The sequence below is a fragment of the Gobio gobio genome, assembly GCF_949357685.1.
Source record: "Gobio gobio genome assembly, chromosome: 6".
Classification (NCBI taxonomy): Eukaryota; Metazoa; Chordata; class Actinopteri; order Cypriniformes; family Gobionidae; genus Gobio; species Gobio gobio.
Window position 1 is genome coordinate 16,483,205 of NC_137102.1, and position 20,020 is coordinate 16,503,224.

The 20,020-nt window shown below is 37.9% G+C and overlaps 1 protein-coding gene across 1 annotated transcript in view; it reads right to left on the reverse strand.

The window, feature by feature from the left end:
- Nucleotides 1-4,594: 4,594 nt before the first annotated feature.
- Nucleotides 4,595-20,020, reverse strand: part of col11a1b (collagen, type XI, alpha 1b) — a gene marked incomplete at its 5' end in the record, with an annotated part of 98,349 nt that continues 82,923 nt past the window's right edge. Inside the window, 19 exons of the mRNA XM_079820038.1 lie at nt 4,595-6,712; nt 8,414-8,647; nt 9,129-9,197; nt 9,309-9,421; nt 9,600-9,849; nt 9,976-10,029; nt 10,118-10,153; nt 10,649-10,702; nt 10,889-10,996; nt 12,441-12,494; nt 12,618-12,671; nt 12,887-12,994; nt 13,608-13,661; nt 17,743-17,796; nt 17,888-17,941; nt 18,157-18,210; nt 18,310-18,417; nt 19,361-19,414; nt 19,560-19,613. Of these exons, the coding sequence (XP_079676164.1) occupies nt 6,566-6,712; nt 8,414-8,647; nt 9,129-9,197; nt 9,309-9,421; nt 9,600-9,849; nt 9,976-10,029; nt 10,118-10,153; nt 10,649-10,702; nt 10,889-10,996; nt 12,441-12,494; nt 12,618-12,671; nt 12,887-12,994; nt 13,608-13,661; nt 17,743-17,796; nt 17,888-17,941; nt 18,157-18,210; nt 18,310-18,417; nt 19,361-19,414; nt 19,560-19,613 (1,713 nt within the window). The 3' untranslated portion in view covers nt 4,595-6,565. The remainder of the gene's footprint in view (nt 6,713-8,413; nt 8,648-9,128; nt 9,198-9,308; nt 9,422-9,599; nt 9,850-9,975; nt 10,030-10,117; nt 10,154-10,648; nt 10,703-10,888; nt 10,997-12,440; nt 12,495-12,617; nt 12,672-12,886; nt 12,995-13,607; nt 13,662-17,742; nt 17,797-17,887; nt 17,942-18,156; nt 18,211-18,309; nt 18,418-19,360; nt 19,415-19,559; nt 19,614-20,020) is intronic.

A 20,020-nucleotide genomic window follows, 5' to 3' on the forward strand; every position in this document is an offset into this window, starting at 1 on the left:
TTCTAGCCATCTAGAATTGCCCACGCTGCCACCATGTTTTTATGTGTCTTTTCTATTGAAGACAAACATCTGATACTAACTTGACTCTTCTTTAATGAACTTGCAAAAAAAAAAAAAAATACAACAATAGTTACTATTGTTTTTGACAGGGTAGCCACAGTAGTCTATATAGAATAGGTTACCATATTTATAATCAAAAATTGGATAGCTTAATTTGGCCAATTTGTCATAGAACTCACATGAACATGTGCACAAATACACTTTATATACTGTATGCACAGCTGATGGATTTTACAGTTATGGAACTGAATTGAATCAATACTGAACTGACTTGAGCTGAATAATGACGCTATTGGCTTGTTAGAGCTACTTTTCATCCGAATTTGAATTTGTTATATAGTCAAGCTGCTTTGAAACAATCTATATTGGGAGATGGTGGTCTAGTAGTTTAATTTCGATCCCAGCAGTCGCCCCCACCAGTGTGTCCTCGAGCAGGGCACTTTACTCCATGTTGCTCCAGGGGGATTGTTCCTGTAATAAGTGCACTGTAAGTCGCAGCGTCTACCAAATGCATAAATGTAAGTGTAAATAAAGCACTTTAGAAATAAATTTGACTTTCTGACTTGGCTTGTATGCATATTTACTGAATATGAATGTGTGTGTGTGTGTGTGTGTGTGTGTGTTTATAGATATGTATATGTACATTCTTGAACTAACATGTTTAATGGGTTGAGTGCTGGTTCAAATGACTCGTGCATATAGACAGTCACTTGACTTGTCTCCATTTGTGTAACTATATAAAGACCTGTTTAGGTAGGTTGTGAATGTAGTTATGAGACCAAGAAGTTTGGCTGTGACTACATTCATAATACACAATGGAATGAAGTATTCTTATTGCTTTTATAAAACAAAGTATTAAACAGCACATTTATTAAAACTTGAATCAAGCAAATTCATTACTGAATTGTGTAACCAGTATGGTTCTACGTTAGGCACATTACATCAGATTTATTTCACTGGCTCAAGTAGAAAGACTTCAGAAAATTGAATCAGTCACCTTTTATGAAGTGATCAAGTACCTTTGAAGTTTGGAAGGAATTAATAATGCAATAAAGCTATTTCCAGGCAATCATTCACAAGTAGCTGTTAGGACCTTTGATGTGACATCTTTCTGTATTAAACTTCAGCATTCTGATTACTATAGGACCGTGCATCGTACATTGATGCTCCTTTTAGAGTGTTCAAACAGCACAAGAATATGATAGGGGCTTTTGCTTATCATTCCATACACTCTAAAAAAATGGTGCTATAGGCCTATCACACTAAAAGTGGTTCTTGGTCATAATCATAGGTGAACCACTTTTGGTGCTATATAGCACCATATCTCAACATGTTCTCTATATAGCACCTCAGCCAAAGAACCACTACATATTGTGCCTTTTAAGCCGTTATCTGACCATGTTCTTCTGTGCTCTAAATCATTCATAAATCTTTTGATAGTTCAATAATCTCTATTCAGTTGTTGCAAAATATGATTTGTTTTCATGCCTTTTGCAAGTCATTGCACCATTTCATGCTTTTCATCTTCACAAAGATCTTTCTTCCTCCCCATATCGAGAACTGTGACTTGCTTAATAATGTTGAACAAACTCTTTTAAGTTTTCCATTTACCTAAGTAGACCTGACAAACTTATTAACCTGTCTGAGTTCGATGCCAGTTATCTAAAATTATATTAGAAATAAAACAAACATTTTCTTTGAAAAACCCAAATCTGAATGTTTATTGTACTGATGTCACTTGCAAAATAATTTGGAACACAGTGTAAAGAGTAAATCGTATCTATTATGAACACAAAGTATTAAAGGGTTAGTTTGTTTACTCAAAAAAGAAAGTTCTGTCATTAATTATTCGCCTTCATGTCATTCCAAACCTGTAAGACATTTGTTCATCTTCGGAACACAAATGAAGATATTTTTAATGAAATAAGGGAGCTTTCTGTCCCTCCATAGACAACCTATGAAACTACCACTTTCAAGCACCAAAAATTTCACAAAAGGTTGAGAGTTTCCTCTACTCCCTAAGAATATTGTTGTTTAATGTAGTAGTTGTTTGTAGTTAAATGTTTGCCTGTCATACCACTCTTTGCACATCTGTGTGTTTTTTTTACAAGAAGGATGACCTTAAACTATTCGAATTCAATTACACCACAAATCATCAATCAAAGAGCAGAAAGGCAAAATGGAAAAACAAAAAGCTGATTCAATGCCAGGTCCTTGAATGTACTTCTGTAATTAAATTACTGTTAGCTATTACAAATACAGTTTAAATTCAGAGCGGCTGTGTATACTGTGTGACTCCTGATTGATGACCGCCATCATGAAAGTCTTGACCCCTTTTCAGGCACACAAAAAAGATCCCAACCCTCACATTTTCCAGTCGTTCATGAATACTACTTCGGCAAAGTATTAAAAAAATGTTTTTATAGAGGTTAATTGGGAATATTTCCAGTTGTATGTCCCAGCTGGGAATTGAACTTGTGTAAAGAAGTCTTCTAACATTCCATTACTTTTAAATTCCTGGAAATCAAAATGGTACATTTCCCTGGTATTTCCAAAAGTAAGTAAAAGCTGTGCATCTTGGGGGTGCTATAACTACAGCAACATGGGTTCAACCAATGTCCCTTTAAGGCAAGTCATTTCACCCGACGGCCATCTTTGAAACGCCTCCTATCTGTTTGAATGGAGAAATTTCAAGTCAGAGGGGTGAAAGGTGGTGGCGATTGTAGGGGGCCCTGGCTTCTCGGGGTGCCCCGGTGATAGCCCCAGCAAGCACCGCCACTGCCGCGGGCCAAATTTGGCCCATGATGACCTGATTTGGTCCGCCGTGGCATAAGAGTAAAAATATAGCCTATAGGGGGAAAACATGTAATTGCAATAGAAGTGTGCAGCTATTTGTTAATACTGTTCGCGGGAATTAACATGCACAATATTGTTCATTTTTGTTTTCGTCCCCATGCGGTTGCGATAAGTATATTATGCATATGCAGAGATATATACACTGTGCTGTAACTTGCCTTTTGTTTCTTATGTGATATGCAGGAGATAATGTGCAATCAGCAACACAATAAACCGATAGGTTGCAATATTACAATAATATAATGAAGTTGTTTATTTTTTCAATGCTATCAATAAATGAAACTCAAAATGGCGGCAGTTGCCTTTGAAACACAGCATTGCCATGGACAACAGTGAATATGTCTAGTTTCTTAAATGTTAAAGATTCTTTGAACATGTTTATATAATTTGATATAATGCAACTTTTACTTTTGGTCCATGGACCTCAATCAACGTTCCTTGTAAAACGTTTGGGCACCTCTGATCGAAAGTCTTTGGTTCAACCAATTGCATGAGTTGGGGTGGGACTAACAGATTGTCTGACAAATGGAAGAAACCTGTTTGAAAATAATTTTGCAATTCAATTTGGTGCTTCACGTTAATGCTTTCACATAATAGTTTGGTTTAAAAGATCAATAAAACAGAATAATAATAAAAGAAAAAGTTTTTAATATACCACTTTGATTGACACAGCAATTGACTGGCCCTTTTCTCTTTACTGTATTGTATTTTTTTTAAAATGACTATTTATTTAAACTTTTTGGGATTTCTGTAGCCCTTTGAAATTGTGTCCCCTTTTTGAAAAGAAGAAAAAAACCCTTTCTGAATCAAATTGTTTCCATAGCCCTCTATAAATTATTTAAAAAAATACTTTCTCTTATATACATTCAGCCTTGTGTGCACTATTTTTATTCAAAAAAGTAATTTCCTTACTCCGACTCAAACAGTGTTGGGGTAACGCATTACAAGTAACTTGAGATATGTAATCCGATTACTTTTTTCAAGTAACTAGTAAAGTAACACATTAACTATACGTTACTTTTTAAAACAAGTAATGCAAGTTACTTTTGTCTATTTATTGACTGGCAGTCCCTATGTTGAGAGAAATCGTAAGTGCACAGGCATTGTGAGTGCTGTGAACATGATGGTAATTGTAGTTTTAGAATAAATGTGAGTAGAATAAGGGGCATTTACATTTGCCAAAACTAGAACTTTTTTGTTGTTATTTAAAAAAAACAAACAAGCAAGCCCAGGTGAGAAAAAGTAACACACAAGTAATGTAACGCATTACTTTCCACACAATTAGTTACTTTTTTTAGGGAGTAATGCAATATTGTTATGCATTACTTTTAAAAGTAACTTTCCCCCACTGTCCATTAGTTCACTGAACAAATGACTATTAAAGTTGGCATGAAACGGAAGTTGTAACAAACTTTTCTTCCCTATTGTGACGTATATCCCAGAGAAACAGCTTCTCGAACAAAAATATAGTATTTGACTTGATTTCATACACCAAGAATTGATTGGATCATTGCATGGTTGTGGTTTGCTATTGGTCGATCTCATGTGAGTGACAGGTTGTCCTGCCCTCGTGCCAGTAAACATCATCAGAAAAGAGATGAGGCTGCAAGAGGGAGGGAAAGTTACTTTGATCAAAGATTATGAGGGCACATTAATAAAAAAAAAATAATAATGATGTGCATGTATAAATCATTTATAATAAATACTGCAATATTACATACAAAACATTTCATGGTGACTAATATCCAAGCCAAGGTGTGCAGGTGCTCATAGCTTTGTGTTGCTCATCAGGTGAATTACCACAGACAGTTTCCACTCCAGCGGCTGAATAACTACTGCATGAGCTGTTCACCTATAGCACCATGGCAACATCAGCTATTAAAGAAACAGCAAGTCTATCTCTCCTCTAGATTTCAGCTTCATAGCATCATTCTGTGAGATTGAAAAGATTTAGTGGAAGATCAACAAGACATTCCTCGTAAATCAAACATGCTTTACATCCAATGACAGCATGGCTTTAATGGAGTGATTGAGTGAGTGGTTTTGAACTGAACTGATCAATCTTGGTTGGTTAGAGCAAAACTGAAACAGTAGATTATCTACTTGAAATGTAATCGATCATTTATTCCAAGTTTTACATAAATTATAAGTATGTTACACAGACGTGTAAATTCTGAGTCTATTGTCATATATTTGAAGGGTTTTCAGGGACACAGACAGAACCGCAAAAACAATGGAGGCAAAAGTAAGATAAAGCAATCAAAACAGCAAAACAGAACCACACAACCTGAACACATTTTACCACAGAAAACTTTAAATATGAAGACAAATGAAGAATGCAATACGCTTTTGCACATACAGCACAGGAAAAAAATCCATGACTGAGTGAATCACACAGATATGATTCATACAAAGAGTAAACAATTATCACTTTTAATACAATACTGTCCAGAATCCGTATTTAATACTGACGAAAAAACACCTCAAAATGGTTGTTTCTGTTTTATATCTGAAAGGGTTAATCATAGCAATCACAAAATAACCAAACAAAAGTTTTAACAAATAGTCTTTTTTTATTTTAAAATTCCCTGCCTCAAATATATAAACTTGATTCTCTAACCAAGGCTCTGTATGTACAGGGTTGAACATCTTTGAATTGGATACGTCTTTTAAGAAATTGAGGTATACTGTCAAGAAATTCAATCTGACATCAAGTTACTTTTCATCAAGTTTCTTTAGCATTGTAGAGTCACCGATTCTCACAGCACCATTGCTGCCAATGGAGAACAAAAGAAAGCTAGTGGAAATCTGCAGACCTAAGGAAAACTCATTAGACATGCCCGTATATTCCTGGATAAAATGGAAACTCCAAGTGCTTAAAATTGGTCAATATTTACAAAATGGATACTTTATAATTACAAATTTGGATGGTTTGTAATGCTGACTTTATTTTATAGTTGGCAGGGACACTTGAATGATTGACATCTTGTGGAAAATTTCCGTTGCACTGTTGGTTTTCATCAATACAATTTTGATACACATGCAAGACTTAAAGGCAATTGAGAAAGAACAGTATTGTACAAAATAATAATTACAGTATTACCAAAAATGCACTTTCAATAGCACCTTAAGTGTTTGGGTGTTTACAACAAGAGCACACCACTGTGGTTGTCTTTCTCTGAGCAGCACCTGGAGGAGGATCCGTAAAGGATACAGGGAAAACGAGTAGGAATGGGATTGGGAATACATTGGATAGGGGAAGGATTGAGATCAAGAGTGAATGGAGCTGGGATTAAGTTTGGAATGGGACAATTGAAGAAAAAAAAAAACGAGTTTGGAAATGGGGAAAAGAATCCTACAGGCTCTGGGCTGGGTAGAGTGGTGAGATGATAAAGGAGTGGGTCCTCCTTCGCCTGAAAGTGCGCCATTGTCCACCAGGTAGTTCATGTCCTCTCTCTCTCTGTTTTATTCCAACTGCAGGTTTTCAGTCGTGTGACTGGGATCCCACCAGGGCGATGAATATTCCATTTCAGATTACACAGTGCGGGTGCTGGTGTGTGTGTTTGTGGCGCAAGGAGGGGGCGGGTTGGGGGTCTCTTGGCTGGCCACACTCCTTGACCTTTGCCATAAAGGTAGAGGGGGGTGTCTTTTAGCCGAGGAAGCAGACAGGGCCTACCTCAAAGCCAAACCTTTGACTGGATTCCCCAAAGTCATTCAACATGACATCGATGATGGGCACCTGGTCGATGCGAGGAGTGTTAATTTCCATCACAGACTTAGAATATCCCTGCTTCAGCTGAAACAGAAATAGACGAATTTCATGTTATTAATGAAATGGTTTTTAGCAGCATTATACAACAAGTGGCGGAGCCAGAGTGGTGTCCGGAGCGGTACTGGACACCCCCGACATCTGATTGGCCACACTACGCCAAAATTAAATTCTCTTCCTGTGTGCATTATAGCCTATTTGAAGGTTTACCATCGGTATTAAGTTTCCTGAACAACTTTTATGAACGTCACTGTGTAAAGCGGGGTACACACCGTACGATTTGGGCCACGATTTGGCCGTCTGAGACAAATTTTTCAAATTCTAAAAGATTACTCTGATTCTAGGCTAAAATCTTAAGTCTTTGATCATTAGTTTGACATGTTCACCAACAGCCGAAAAATGGCCGTTGTGATCAAATTTGACCTCCAACGAAATTCTGGCTGTGTCAAAAGATTTGACTTCTCCAATGTCAACAAACGATTTTTTCAAGACAAGCCATGACCAAAATTAACGTACATATTTCTTTGTAGCCACCATTTCAATCCCACGTGTAATGCAGCTCACAGTCACCGAACGTGTCATTGATGATGTAAAACTCCGGACGAGTTTTCTTGGGTGCATCTGTTTTTACTGTGTCTTGACCATAGACTGCAAAAAAAATATGGACGTAGTGTCTGTGACCTCACCCATAGGATTCTGAAGAGCAGTTTTGAAGCATAAATTAGGGACGAGCTGGCCGTTGCCATCTTGGCAGCGTATCATCGCGCGTCACTCCCGGATAATAGAAAATGGGCACGGAGGCGGAACGTGGGTGGAGCTGAGGTGATGCGATGACTAACAGACAGCAGATAAATGGCTATCCACCTGTCACTCAAAGTGGCCACGCCCTTAATTATGCAGAACTTTAAGGCTTTATATAATGTAAATGAATGAGTTATAAAATAATTCACCCCCCTCATAGTTGTCACGAAGGGCAAAATTAGCCATATAGACCAAAACCACAATTTGTACCAGACTGTAAACATGTTTTTTTCTGCTGTAAATTTGGGCATTTTAACATGGGGCTCAATGAGATTCTGCTCCCTTCTGGAGCATGTCCCTAGTGGCCAGTCGATGAGTTTAAGTTACTTCCGTATTGGCTTCAAGAGAAACTGCGGGAGGTTGCAGCTTGGTCTTGACTGGTGTACAGTTTGACATTAATTGCAACTGAGATCCTACAGTGTGACATTTCTTACAGCGAATATCATGTTCGTACAGTCTGACAAACAACAATCGTAAAGGACAATTATAAATCGTACAGTGTGCACCCGGCTTAAGTTAACATTATCTTTTGCTCCATTAATTGAATTGGATTTACATATTGTAGAGTTAACGAAAGTTATCATGAGCATTGTAATGTTTGAAACGGACGTCATAAATTTCAAAAAAAGGATTTCAAAATGAGCAGTTTGGTGATACGGTCTATAATGGATATTTAACTGTACATCTACCTCTATTTCGTACATTAAGATTACCTTTGCCATCATCTAACATTCACTTAAAGAATTTTTTAAATATAATAAGTAATCTAACAAATCTAAAAATCAATATACTGTAAATTTTAATTTTGTGATGCCAAAATAGTACAGCATTTTAATATCTGCCATTTATAAGTTATTTACTATAAAATGAAAATAATTATTGGTTTATCGTATCATCCAAAAGTGTCCTTATCAACAGCAGTCTTACCGAGCAGCCATCTGAAAGAGCTTTGATGAAGGGGTTGTTGTCATAGGACATTTCCTCATCATTAGAGCCCAGGAAGCGCAGTGCCTTGTCATAGTTGTCAGCCTTGGCGTCATACCAAGCCACAGACTGATGGCATATGTATGTGAAGTTCTGCCGGGCAGAAGAGCTGAGCAACTTGAGGAAAGTCATCTGGACTGAGTTTATCGAGCCCTCCTCAACATCCACATAAGACAACTGAAACAGGGAATACAAGGATCAAACATCTGACCGAGAGGAGGACTTCCAATTTTGTAGAGATGAAAATCGATGGAAATGTTCTGGTTCCTTGATCCAATTAACAATTCTTATAGTACTTTTTTAGAAAGCACCTTTCAATAATTAGTTCCAAAATAAAAACTTATAATTGTAAGTAACATATTTTAGCGGTTGTTAAAATTCTAGTGCAACAAAACTTGTTTTTTAGTGAGTTAATAATCATTCAAACTGGTTTGCATAGGCAGAAGAATGCAGACGTTAACAGAACTATGATTTATGAAAATAATTCATTTTCAGAATAAAAAACAAAAACGGAAACGTTCTGAATATAAACCAGTTCTTGATTCCAAACCCCAAACTATGGTCACCTCTCAAGCAATAGAGACATTCATGACCAAATTGCTGAGCTTTGATTCAAAGTTTATGAAATTTATAATAGAAGAGAAAAATGGGCACTTACAATTTTTCCACGCTTAAATTCACTGAACCAAGATCCTGGGGACTCCTTTGGCCAGTTTGATATTCTAACCTGGAATAAATGGAAACTGTGATCAAATAATTCACTACGATAATACAGTTCTTTATTTTTGATTTATATTACTAGCAATCATGAGATTTAGCAGAGATGAGTTCCTCTCACCCCTGAGGATTTCTTATCAGGGTAAACGCAAGTTTCTCCTCCTGCAGTGAAGTTACAGTACACTTTAAAGGCGTCTCCTATGCATCCCATATTTGGATCGATCCAGTAATGTCCTACAATCAAAAACAAGTATGTTAAAATTATACGTTTTTTTCCGGCCCAATGCCTCTTTATCTGTTTTATCTTTAATTATTAAGCCTAGTTTACTTCAGACTCTTATGTATGTCATACAATCAAAAAAGGGATAATTCTGCCTATCTTTGCTAAAGTAACCGCATAACTTTGTCTCACCATCAGGGAAGTCTGGTTGGCTGAGCTGCAGGTCTTTGCAGGTTCTGGCGGGGTTATCCTCCGTTCCCAGTGGGAACTTCATGCGTTCAATGTCCTGCTTGAGGTTGTTGAGGGATCCAAACACATCCTCCATTCCCTCCATACCATAATCCGTCACTCCCGCTGCTTCATCATCCTGCATGTCGGGTGACCTCCTCGATTTTTTATTTGCCTGGATCGGGAGGGACTGGATGATGTCACCAGCTGGGCCCTAGTGATAGATCATCAAAAACAAATCATTGGCAATTCTGTAGGGTCCGACTTGAGACATAAGCATGTCAATTAGATTTTCAGCACAGATCTCAATACGATTTATGCAATACAATATTTTTCTTACCGGAGGACCTGGTGGTCCAATCAAGCCAGTATCTCCCTTTTGGCCAGCTGAACCCTTGGGAAACAGAAACACGGTTTATTTTAACTGGAAAAAATATGAACCACCTCATTATCCATGTGTAATGGAGAGGCTCAGCACTTACAGTTGATCCTTTGGATCCCTTGTGTCCTTGAGTGCCCTGAATATAGAGACAACAAAGAAATCAATTAAGCAAATGTTAAATGTACAAAAGAAAACATGTTTATATGCACAATGCAAAAAATGCATTAACCTGATTGCTAAAACCAGATTAAGATTCTTGAAATCCAACAAGACAACTGGCATACTGTATGTGTTATAATAAGAATTTTGTCAAGTGCAACATGTTTCTTGTAATGAATGTAAAAACATTTATATAATCTAAAAAGAGTGCATTAGAGAATTCATATAAATACTACTACCCAAAATAACTCAAATGCTGTGGTATAAATGGCAAGAGTAGGCGAACATCTTCAGCTTTACAAAAAGAGAATAGCTTGCTGATAACGTGTATTGAGGAATTTTCCTCTATATTCATAATAGCTGCGGACTCAAGGTTTCACCAGAAAATGGGCCTTAATCAAAAAATGATATGCATACAAATATGGTCATTGCTAAAATGTCGGTGCTAAAATTAAAGAAAAAAACTGCTTACAGGAATACCAGGAGGACCTGGAGGACCGAGTGGACCAGAAGCACCAACGGGACCCTGAAATCAATAAAGTAAATCATATTTTTCAGGGCAAAATCAATACATAATTTTAATGAACATAAATCATTGTAAAACTTACGCTTCTAAGTGCTTATTCTTAAATAACAGCATTTATGAGAAGCAGACCAAAGCACAACTCGGACCCTTAACTAACTCAGGTGTATTTAAAGAGCGGTCACTCACGGCGTCACCCTTGCCTCCACCAAGCCCCTGAGGTCCTTGCAGTCCTCGGTCACCCTTCTCTCCTGACTCACCAGGAGGACCGATCAGACCAATCAGACCTGGATGACCCTGGACGAGTAAAAGGAAACTTTAATACTGAGTCACAGGTTTTAACAGCAGTGTACGAGAGTAAAACACACATAGGCCTACTGTATATTTCGCAGATGCTTTTTACATAAACATTCAGTTTCTGTGATTCCATAGATGCTTTTGATTGAGCGCAGGTTGTATTTAACCCATAATTATTTGGCAGAGAAGAACTGGCCCCCCGACAGAGCCTGGTTCCTCCCAAGGTTTTTTCCCCCCGTTTCTGTCACCTGATGGAGTATCGATTATCGATTTGACTGCACTGGCACTATTGTATGAGAACAAAACTTGAACTGAATTGAGCTGGATGATGACATTGCTGTCTTCTTCAGAGCTGCTTTATAGCGGAATCGACTTTGTTTCATAACTGAAGAATTTTGCAACACCATTAACAATTGAGTCAGCATTGAACTGACTTGCGCTGAATAATGACATGGTTATAGACTGAGTAATAGACTGAAACCTATGGCTATTATTATAATTTTTTTGCCAAAATGTTCAGTGGAACAGTAGCAAAAAAAACAATAAATCAATCAATACAAACCTCAGATTAAAGGCTGAAATTTCAAACAATGTATTTTATCATGTACAAAATAAAGTCAGTGTGTGCAATATAAATCACATTTAAGGCACAGAGAATCTGCTCAAGTGCTTTAGTGTCTGTTCAACACCTGATATTTACAGCCATAGCTACTATACTTGCATCTCCACAATATTAATACTGAAAACACTCTGGCATCTCAGCACGTCTCCTCTCATAAAACAGATTTACAGACTTTTACCGCATTGATTATGTATCGCAGGCACAGTAACAGTTTAATCATTGTCTGACACTGTATTTAATCTACAGCACTAAGAGCTTGTTTATGCCTTGGCGTTATGTGAAAAAGAGATGCCAGTAAGGCCAGTTGCTCTCGCCTCTTAAACTTTCAACAGGGCTCAGCATTATTGTTAATATACATGGATATGTTTTGCACAGGAAACATTTTAAAAACTGCAGAACCTCTTTGGAGATGTTTATGGCACCAATGTAAATATATAAATTACTATCCAAAAGTTTGGGGTTGTTAAGATTTCGGTAAGAAAGAAGTCTTGGTAACATTTTACTTAAAGCCCTTATGTATAATGGATTATAAAGGTATTTATAATGTACATTATAATACATTATATCTTTGGACCCACTTTATTTTAGGTGGCCTTAACTACTATGTACATGTATTGTACTTTTGCTGATATTGAGGTGGGATACGGGTAAAGCTAGGGACAGATGTGGTGGTGTGGGGAGTTTAAGGGTACGGTTAGGTGTAAGGGAAATGTCAACAGTGTAATTAATTAATTACAGATGTAATTACATGCAGGCAATTTTTTAAAAATATAAGTACAATGTAAAAACATGTATGTAGACAATAAGTGCAAAAAACCATACCTTCTCACCCTTAGTACCAGGGTCACCTTTCAAGCCAGGAAGACCAGGAGGACCCTAGAATTTGTCAAGACACATAAATATGTCATAGACTAATGAATGACACTTGTATAATCAATTTTTGCCTAAAGACTTTAGACTGAGTAAACAACATAATGGTTTCTGATTGTGTCTTCTTACCAATGGTCCAGGAGGACCGTCCTGGCCAGAAGCTCCAGGAAGTCCCTGTTCACCCTGAAAGAGCAGACAGAATCCATCAGCTCATTAATACACACACAAATATGCAGAAATTAATGCATGGCACACATACTCAAAACTACTGACTAGACAAGGAGAGTGATTCAACTTGAAAGGCTTAATGATTCAAATTAAGAGATTCTTGTGAACTGCTCTAATATAATTATGCAGACAATTTGGACTATAAGAGATATCAGTTTCCAAATGCATACCACAGGCCCAGGGATGCCACGTAAGCCCTCAGCTCCAGACTTTCCAGGAGGCCCCTGGGGGCCCACAGGCCCAGTTTTGCCCACTGGTCCCTCAGCACCGGCCTCACCCTGTGTGACGAAAATGGATACTGTACTGATCAATACAGAAAAAAAAAAAAAAAAAAAAATACCTGACAGGGCAGATGGGACCGACCCAAAGTGGCTACCTACTAAACTGATAAATAATTGGACAAAAAAAAAAATCATATTGTGACAATTGTATAATGCGAAGAAATATTTGATAAGGATATTCTATATATCTAATGTTTTTAGTCATTTGACATATTATCAATGCAATCGTTTCTTTATCTTAAATAGCAGCTGTGATATCCATGCACACATGTGATAAGATAAATATAACATTGGATCAACAAATCATTTTGAAGAACTAAAGCTTTTAGAAGAGAAAAATAGATTTCCTGTCACTTCCTGTGACTGAACCTGTATTATAAGCTTAATTTGTTCTGGCATCCAATTAGGCTTTCTTGTGCTCAGATCTTTCAATGAGGATTTTAAAAGTCAGGACCAGTCAGTGTCGTGCGAGATTGGATTCAACAGACAAAAGCAGGGACAGATAACAAATCAAACATTCAGGAGGACAAACGATTTACGCTGTAATTCAAATGACAATCATGTTGTTTGGTTGTTCGGGTGCTATTTTAAATAATGGAATTGGTCTTACCTTTGCACCCTTCTCTCCTTGCCTGCCTTCTGTACCAGCGGGGCCAGCAGGACCCTTGAGGAGAGAAACACACAACTCAAAACAAAACCTTCTACGGCAGATATCAATACAGAGCTATCAACAATAAAAAAAGATGCAGCACAACGAGGCAGTGTACTTTCTTTTTCCCTCCGTTTCATCCCCATGACATAGAGGCTACATTTTTAGAAGCCATTGTTCACCGATATATCTCATAAAAACATGGTCTCCGGAAACCACATATAAACAGTTTTATACCTTTTACATCCATTATAACCGAAGCTCTCTGACTTTAGAGATTCAGGTAGTTTCTTATGCATGATATTTTTATTTCTTATGCATGCATTGTGATTATTTTAATTCCTTTTCTATGTAAAGCACTTTGAATTACCATAGTGTATGAAATGTGGTATATAAATAAACTTGCCTTGCCATTATGATGTCTATGAGGTTTAGTTTAGCTATTGCGCTACCATTAGCTAATGGAGTAACATAATTAGAGAAACTAAGTTTCTTTTCATACACAGCATTTATTCAAGCAAATTTATCTTGTTTTAAAGATGGTTAGATATTTTTTACCTGAAAACAAGACCAAAATACCATTTAAGACAATTAATTTTGGAGTGAAGGTGTTAGCAATAGCAATGGCTAATGGTGTGGGCAGGATTCCAGATATTAAGCTATTAATGTCCTCACATTTGTGAACTCTGTTAACATGATTATTCAGATAAATAGGTGATCAGCTAGTGAAAGACTTAATGATGCTATTGGTTTCTCAGTGTAGGCATAAATACAGCGCAACGGAACACCCTAAAAATCCATGATCAATATGGGTCAGAGAAGGCAGAGAACCAGCTTCCTTTGCAGACCCATTTAAGTTGTAAGCAAGATGGGTAAAAATGGCAATCCCCAAAATGCATTTGTATTGCTATAAGCTCACAGCTCTACTGATACATTTATGCAACAATAAAGCTCACTTTAGAAATCAGAAACTGAAAACTATAAGTTTACTGTGGTAAATACATCAGATCATATAAGACAGTGTTAGAGCTAAAAGTGTAATCTATTCTAAGGCAAATCTTGAGGATGGCACCAGAGCTGACAATGACAACTCCATTTCCTTTCGGCTATCACATTGCCATCACAGTGCTGTCATTCAAACCACTTTGGTCAACATTCTATAATAGAACTGTCTAAATGTCAGCCTAAGCACAACTGCTCCTGAGCAATGCAAACTGATGTGAGGAGACCAGTTTTCCCCCACACAGGTTTTATGCTATGCTGAGATTTCACAGGAATGCATTTTCCCAGGCACAGTGTGCACTCTTTACTCACTTGGGAACAATTTACTGAGGGAAGACCCAGTAAAATCCTGACTGTGCTCCGCTTTTAAAGATTTATTGTTTGTGTAGTTCAGATCTGTTAAAAATAAATGTGCCACATAAAATATAGGCTTCTCTTAGCATGAATTTACAAGAGAAGCTCATAAACCTATTTAAAAAATGTGTGTCTCAGCAGATTACAAAAGGAACAACAAAGGGGTAATACAAACAGTACAACCTTACAATTTCTTATTGAAAAGTGGTGCTTTCCCATGCAAAACCTATTGTTTTAAGTGTTTTAGTACATTTCTATGTGGTTGCTAAGGTGTTGTGGGGGGTTGCTTGGTAGTTCCCTAAGTCAAAAGATTTCAAAATTTGAATAAAACGTGACACTTACAGTCTGTTCAAATCTTTAACACTAACGGACCTATCATACACCCGGCGCAATGTGACGCCAGGAGTGACTCAAGTGTTTGTTGCTAGTTTCAGCACGATGCAGTTATCATTTTCACGTCCAACACCACGTAAAAAGCAGATTTACTCGTGCCCATCTGTTCGCCCATGGGCGTGCTGGTCTGCAAACAAAGTGTGTTCAGGCGCATTGTTGGCGCGTTGTTTTTTTGAGGCAACTGAAAACTGACTGTGCCATTGACCAACAAAAACCTGGTCTAAAGTCAATAGCACAGTATTTTTCATGCTATTTAAAGGGCGCATTAGTACTATGCGCCTATAGGCGGGTGCCTATTACACACCATGTAAATAGCGAATCCGAAATTGCAACTGGCTTTTAAAGGGAATGGGAGATGAGACTCTGATTGGCTTATTGCACGTTACACTCAAAACACACCCATGACTCATTAAGAGACTAGGTACAACCCTTTTGGTCTGAGTTGTAATAACAATAAAACCAATGTTGGGGAGTAGTTAACTACAAGTAGTGATGTAACGAGTTCGAATACATTTTGCAGTAGCATCAAACTTTTAAAATAGAGTATTTTTTTTCAGTAACAAGATATTTTTTAAACCAAGTAGTAGTGTAGTGTCATGAAAGGTTATACCACTATGCTTAGAATATGAAATGAGATGCACTACTGGCAAATGATTCACTATTTTGAGTTGTTCTTTTCAATGAATGCATCAAACGGTATGAAGAACGGCCCAAATTGGTTTGAGATTCAGTATGGGGAATTTGAGTAATTCAGCCTGATTACTCAAGCACTGAATCCTTTTGTGGAATAAAAATAGCGCTGGTTAAAGTTGAATAATTGACTTACAATCCACTTTGAACAATCCTGAAATATATGCTATGGTTTACAAGTGGTGAAGAAGATCTTTCAGATCAACACTACTTGTGGATATCGTACTACAGGTAAAGACAAACACACCATGTTTTTGAACATGTACCACGGGTAGCATGTTTTTAAGCATGTAAAGCTGCATTCATTACTATAGCAACTGTCACATATTCCCTGTGTGTTTGTTGACACTGAGTTATTTCCTGTCCTGTGCCATGTGTTGTAGTCCTTTGTAGTTTTTCATGTTGTATTAGTTCTCCCAGGTGTTTCCCATTTAGCCACTCCCTTTTGTTACCTCGTTAACCTTGTTTCCCTGTGTATTTATACCCCACTGCTTCAGTTGTTGTTTTCTGTCACATATTCCCTGTGTGTTTGTTGACACCGAGTTATTTCCTGTCCTGTGCCATGTGTTGTAGTCCTTTGTAGTTTTTCATGTTGTATTAGTTCTCCCAGGTGTTTCCCATTTAGCCACTCCCTTTTGTTACCTCGTTAACCTTGTTTCCCTGTGTATTTATACCCCACTGCTTCAGTTGTTGTTGGTCAGTCGTTCTGTAACGCGGAGGCAGGGATGAGAATCCAAGTGCAGATTTGAGCATTTATTAAAGATATAAACAAAGAAAGTCCAAGAAGGCAAACAGGCAGGAGCACAACGACAGGAGCAAAAACAACAGGAACACTTGTAGGTGCACATGCGGGAGCAACGACTGACAAACAACAACTGAAGCAGTGGGGTATAAATACACAGGGAAACAAGGTTAACGAGGTAACAAAAGGGAGTGGCTAAATGGGAAACACCTGGGAGAACTAATACAACATGAAAAACTACAAAGGACTACAACACATGGCACAGGACAGGAAATAACTCAGTGTCAACAAACACACAGGGAATATGTGACAGCAACATTAGGGCCCCTGCACATTTTCTTTCAGAATCATCATTAGTCCATAACATATTGTACCTGATTCATGGTACAATATAAAATTAAATATCTGGTATGTTAACCAATCGCCCAACACAAGACGAGAGTTGTACCCCTGTAGGCATAATACATCATCAAAAATACATCACCACCAGATACATCACCTTTTTTTCTCATTTTAGATAAGATTTGAGCATGGGGTTTTGCTTTTCTGTTCTTCTGAGTATGTGGGAAATGTTGTTTTTCATCATCTCCATAATGAGGATGAGAGAAAAATATCCTGTCCAGTTCACAATGGTCTGATTTTCATTCTCATTTTATTAAGTAAATGCATACTACATATACATTACTTTAAATATACAAAGTTATTTGTAACCTGATAACTGCAATCAAATATCTATATAAAATATTGTCCCTCCAAGTAGCTTGAAAGTACTTACTGTAGCAATTTCTTTCTTATTAGCTTGTAATGTAGCCAACTACTTTAAATTCTGAGTAGCTTGTTGCTTGAAAACTACAGTTGTAAAGTAGCTTCCCCGACACTGAACCAAATGAACAAAATGCCTGGTTAGGTACTCACTCGCTTTCCAGGGGGTCCTGGAGGACCAGCTTCACCAGATGGACCAGATGGACCCTGTGGTGTAAAAATTCAATACATTAAATAGCAAGTTTTATTATGTTTGAACATAAAATTTGATTTTCAGTGAGAGTCGAGCATCACTCACCGGCTGACCAGCCTCTCCATCATCTCCCTTGTCTCCGGGAAGACCATCCAGGCCCTATGGAAAACAGGGCATTACATCAAAACATTGCCCTAATATTTAATTTCCATAAAGTATCATATTATTTGTACACATAAATAGGTTTCTTGCAACATTTGCATATAGCCTGAATATTGAGCCTGTAACTAATGATAAACGGCCAATTAATAGATAATTAAATCAGTTTAATCTGAATAAACTCTTGTACTTGAATGCCTCCATATTGAACTTACACCAACTCCAGGCTCACCAGGGGGACCTGGATCTCCAGGGAAGCCAATAGGACCCTAAATTACACACACACAAAAAAAAACAGTCATCATACAGTATTATTGCAGTTTAACAGATGAAGGGTGTCTTCTGGGATGTCATAGACAGAGACTTACTGGGTTTCCTTTGGGACCGTCATCTCCAGGGGGTCCTCTTGCACCAGCGGGTCCTGCAGCTCCTGGTGGGCCGGCTTCTCCTTTCTCTCCAAGCTCACCTTTGGGTCCCTAAGAAAGGACACAACTATCAACATCCTGCTTTCACCCATCTATGATAATTATGCTAAAAAATAACTATGTAGTTCAAGTTTTCGATGCCATGAAGAGGAAGATTAACTGTAAAGTGTTTGTTGGCTATAAAGTTAAAGCCCAGGAAACACCAAGCCCACGGTCGGGCAATGTCGGGCCATTTTTGAACCTCGGGAGGCTTAGTTTTGCACTTTTGGCTCTCGTCGGACGATTCTGCATGTCGAAACGGCAGCGAAGCTTTTAAGTGAACTTATTGCTTAGTGGTTGCAAGGGCATTCTGGATAGTTTCACCATTCAGAATTTAATTGAATTTCTGAATTTGAATTGAAGTAGCCAACAGGGTGAATTGCAATTCAAATGTAAATTTAATGAAGTAGAATTAAACGGAACTGAAATTCATATCACTGCAACAAGTATAATAATAACAAGTGTAAAGAAAGTTTGTCAAAACTAACTTTGAATGTTGCCTTAAACTTGTTCCAAACAGAAAGTAATAGTAAGATAGACAATCACAGACCAACATCAGCATTTAAGATGCTGATATCATATAAACAGGTCCGTGCAGCAGGCGGCAGACAAAATAATGTCCCTGGGTGAAAAAGAATGATGATGATAACAGCAACCATCTGGAATGCAAGTAATGTTCACCACAGCATATATATGAGCTCGAGGAAATATGTCCATTCTAAAGCAGAGTAAAATGAATTCAGCATAGCAGTAGAAGCCTTATCTTGGCTGTGCAAATTATACCATAAAGATCATTAGCTTTATGTGTTCAGTTTCGAAAACAGAAGGATTTGTGTAGTTACAGTATGTTCCCTGAATGTCAATAGATTAGCCTCAATTACATGCAGGTCAGATCTATCTGGTAAACACCCAGAAAATCATGCTCAACAACTCTAAAACACGAAAATATACTTACTCCTGGACCAGACTCTCCTGGTGGTCCTGGATTACCTGCCTCACCGGTCTCACCCTGAGGGGAATAGATAAAGGGAAATAAGTTCAGTTCTACCTGGCCTTCATTACACGTCGTAACATCTGTGTACATTCATCATCATAACTACAAGAATATTTACGCATATTCATGTTTTGAAGAGATTTATTCAAGAAAACGCCACCTTTTCACCATTTCCACCCATTGCGCCGATACCTCCAGGAGGGCCAGGAGCACCCTGTCAAACAAATAACAACATAGCTGATTCAAATGAGACTGGCCACATTCACACAGCAGCAGAATATGGTTGTCAATCCTGTTTTTGAGTCCTTAATATGGTTACTCACAGTTATTAACAAGAGTGACAACCGCATTCGGTAACCAAACTCGCACCTGTACATTTTCAGGACTCACATCCACATTCTCAGAAAACCCACTCTGCGAACGGAACTGGACTGGACAACTAGTCTGTCATGTCATACAGTGCGAGAGAGCCGCTCTGCACTGCTTAACATGTGTTGCGGTTTTCGGTGTATTATCGCTTCCGGTAACTTACAGGAATGGAGATATGAGATATGTGTCCTCTAAAGGATACAGTCACTGTTCTCCACCGGAGCTGCATGCATCAGTTTTGTGCTTTACGCA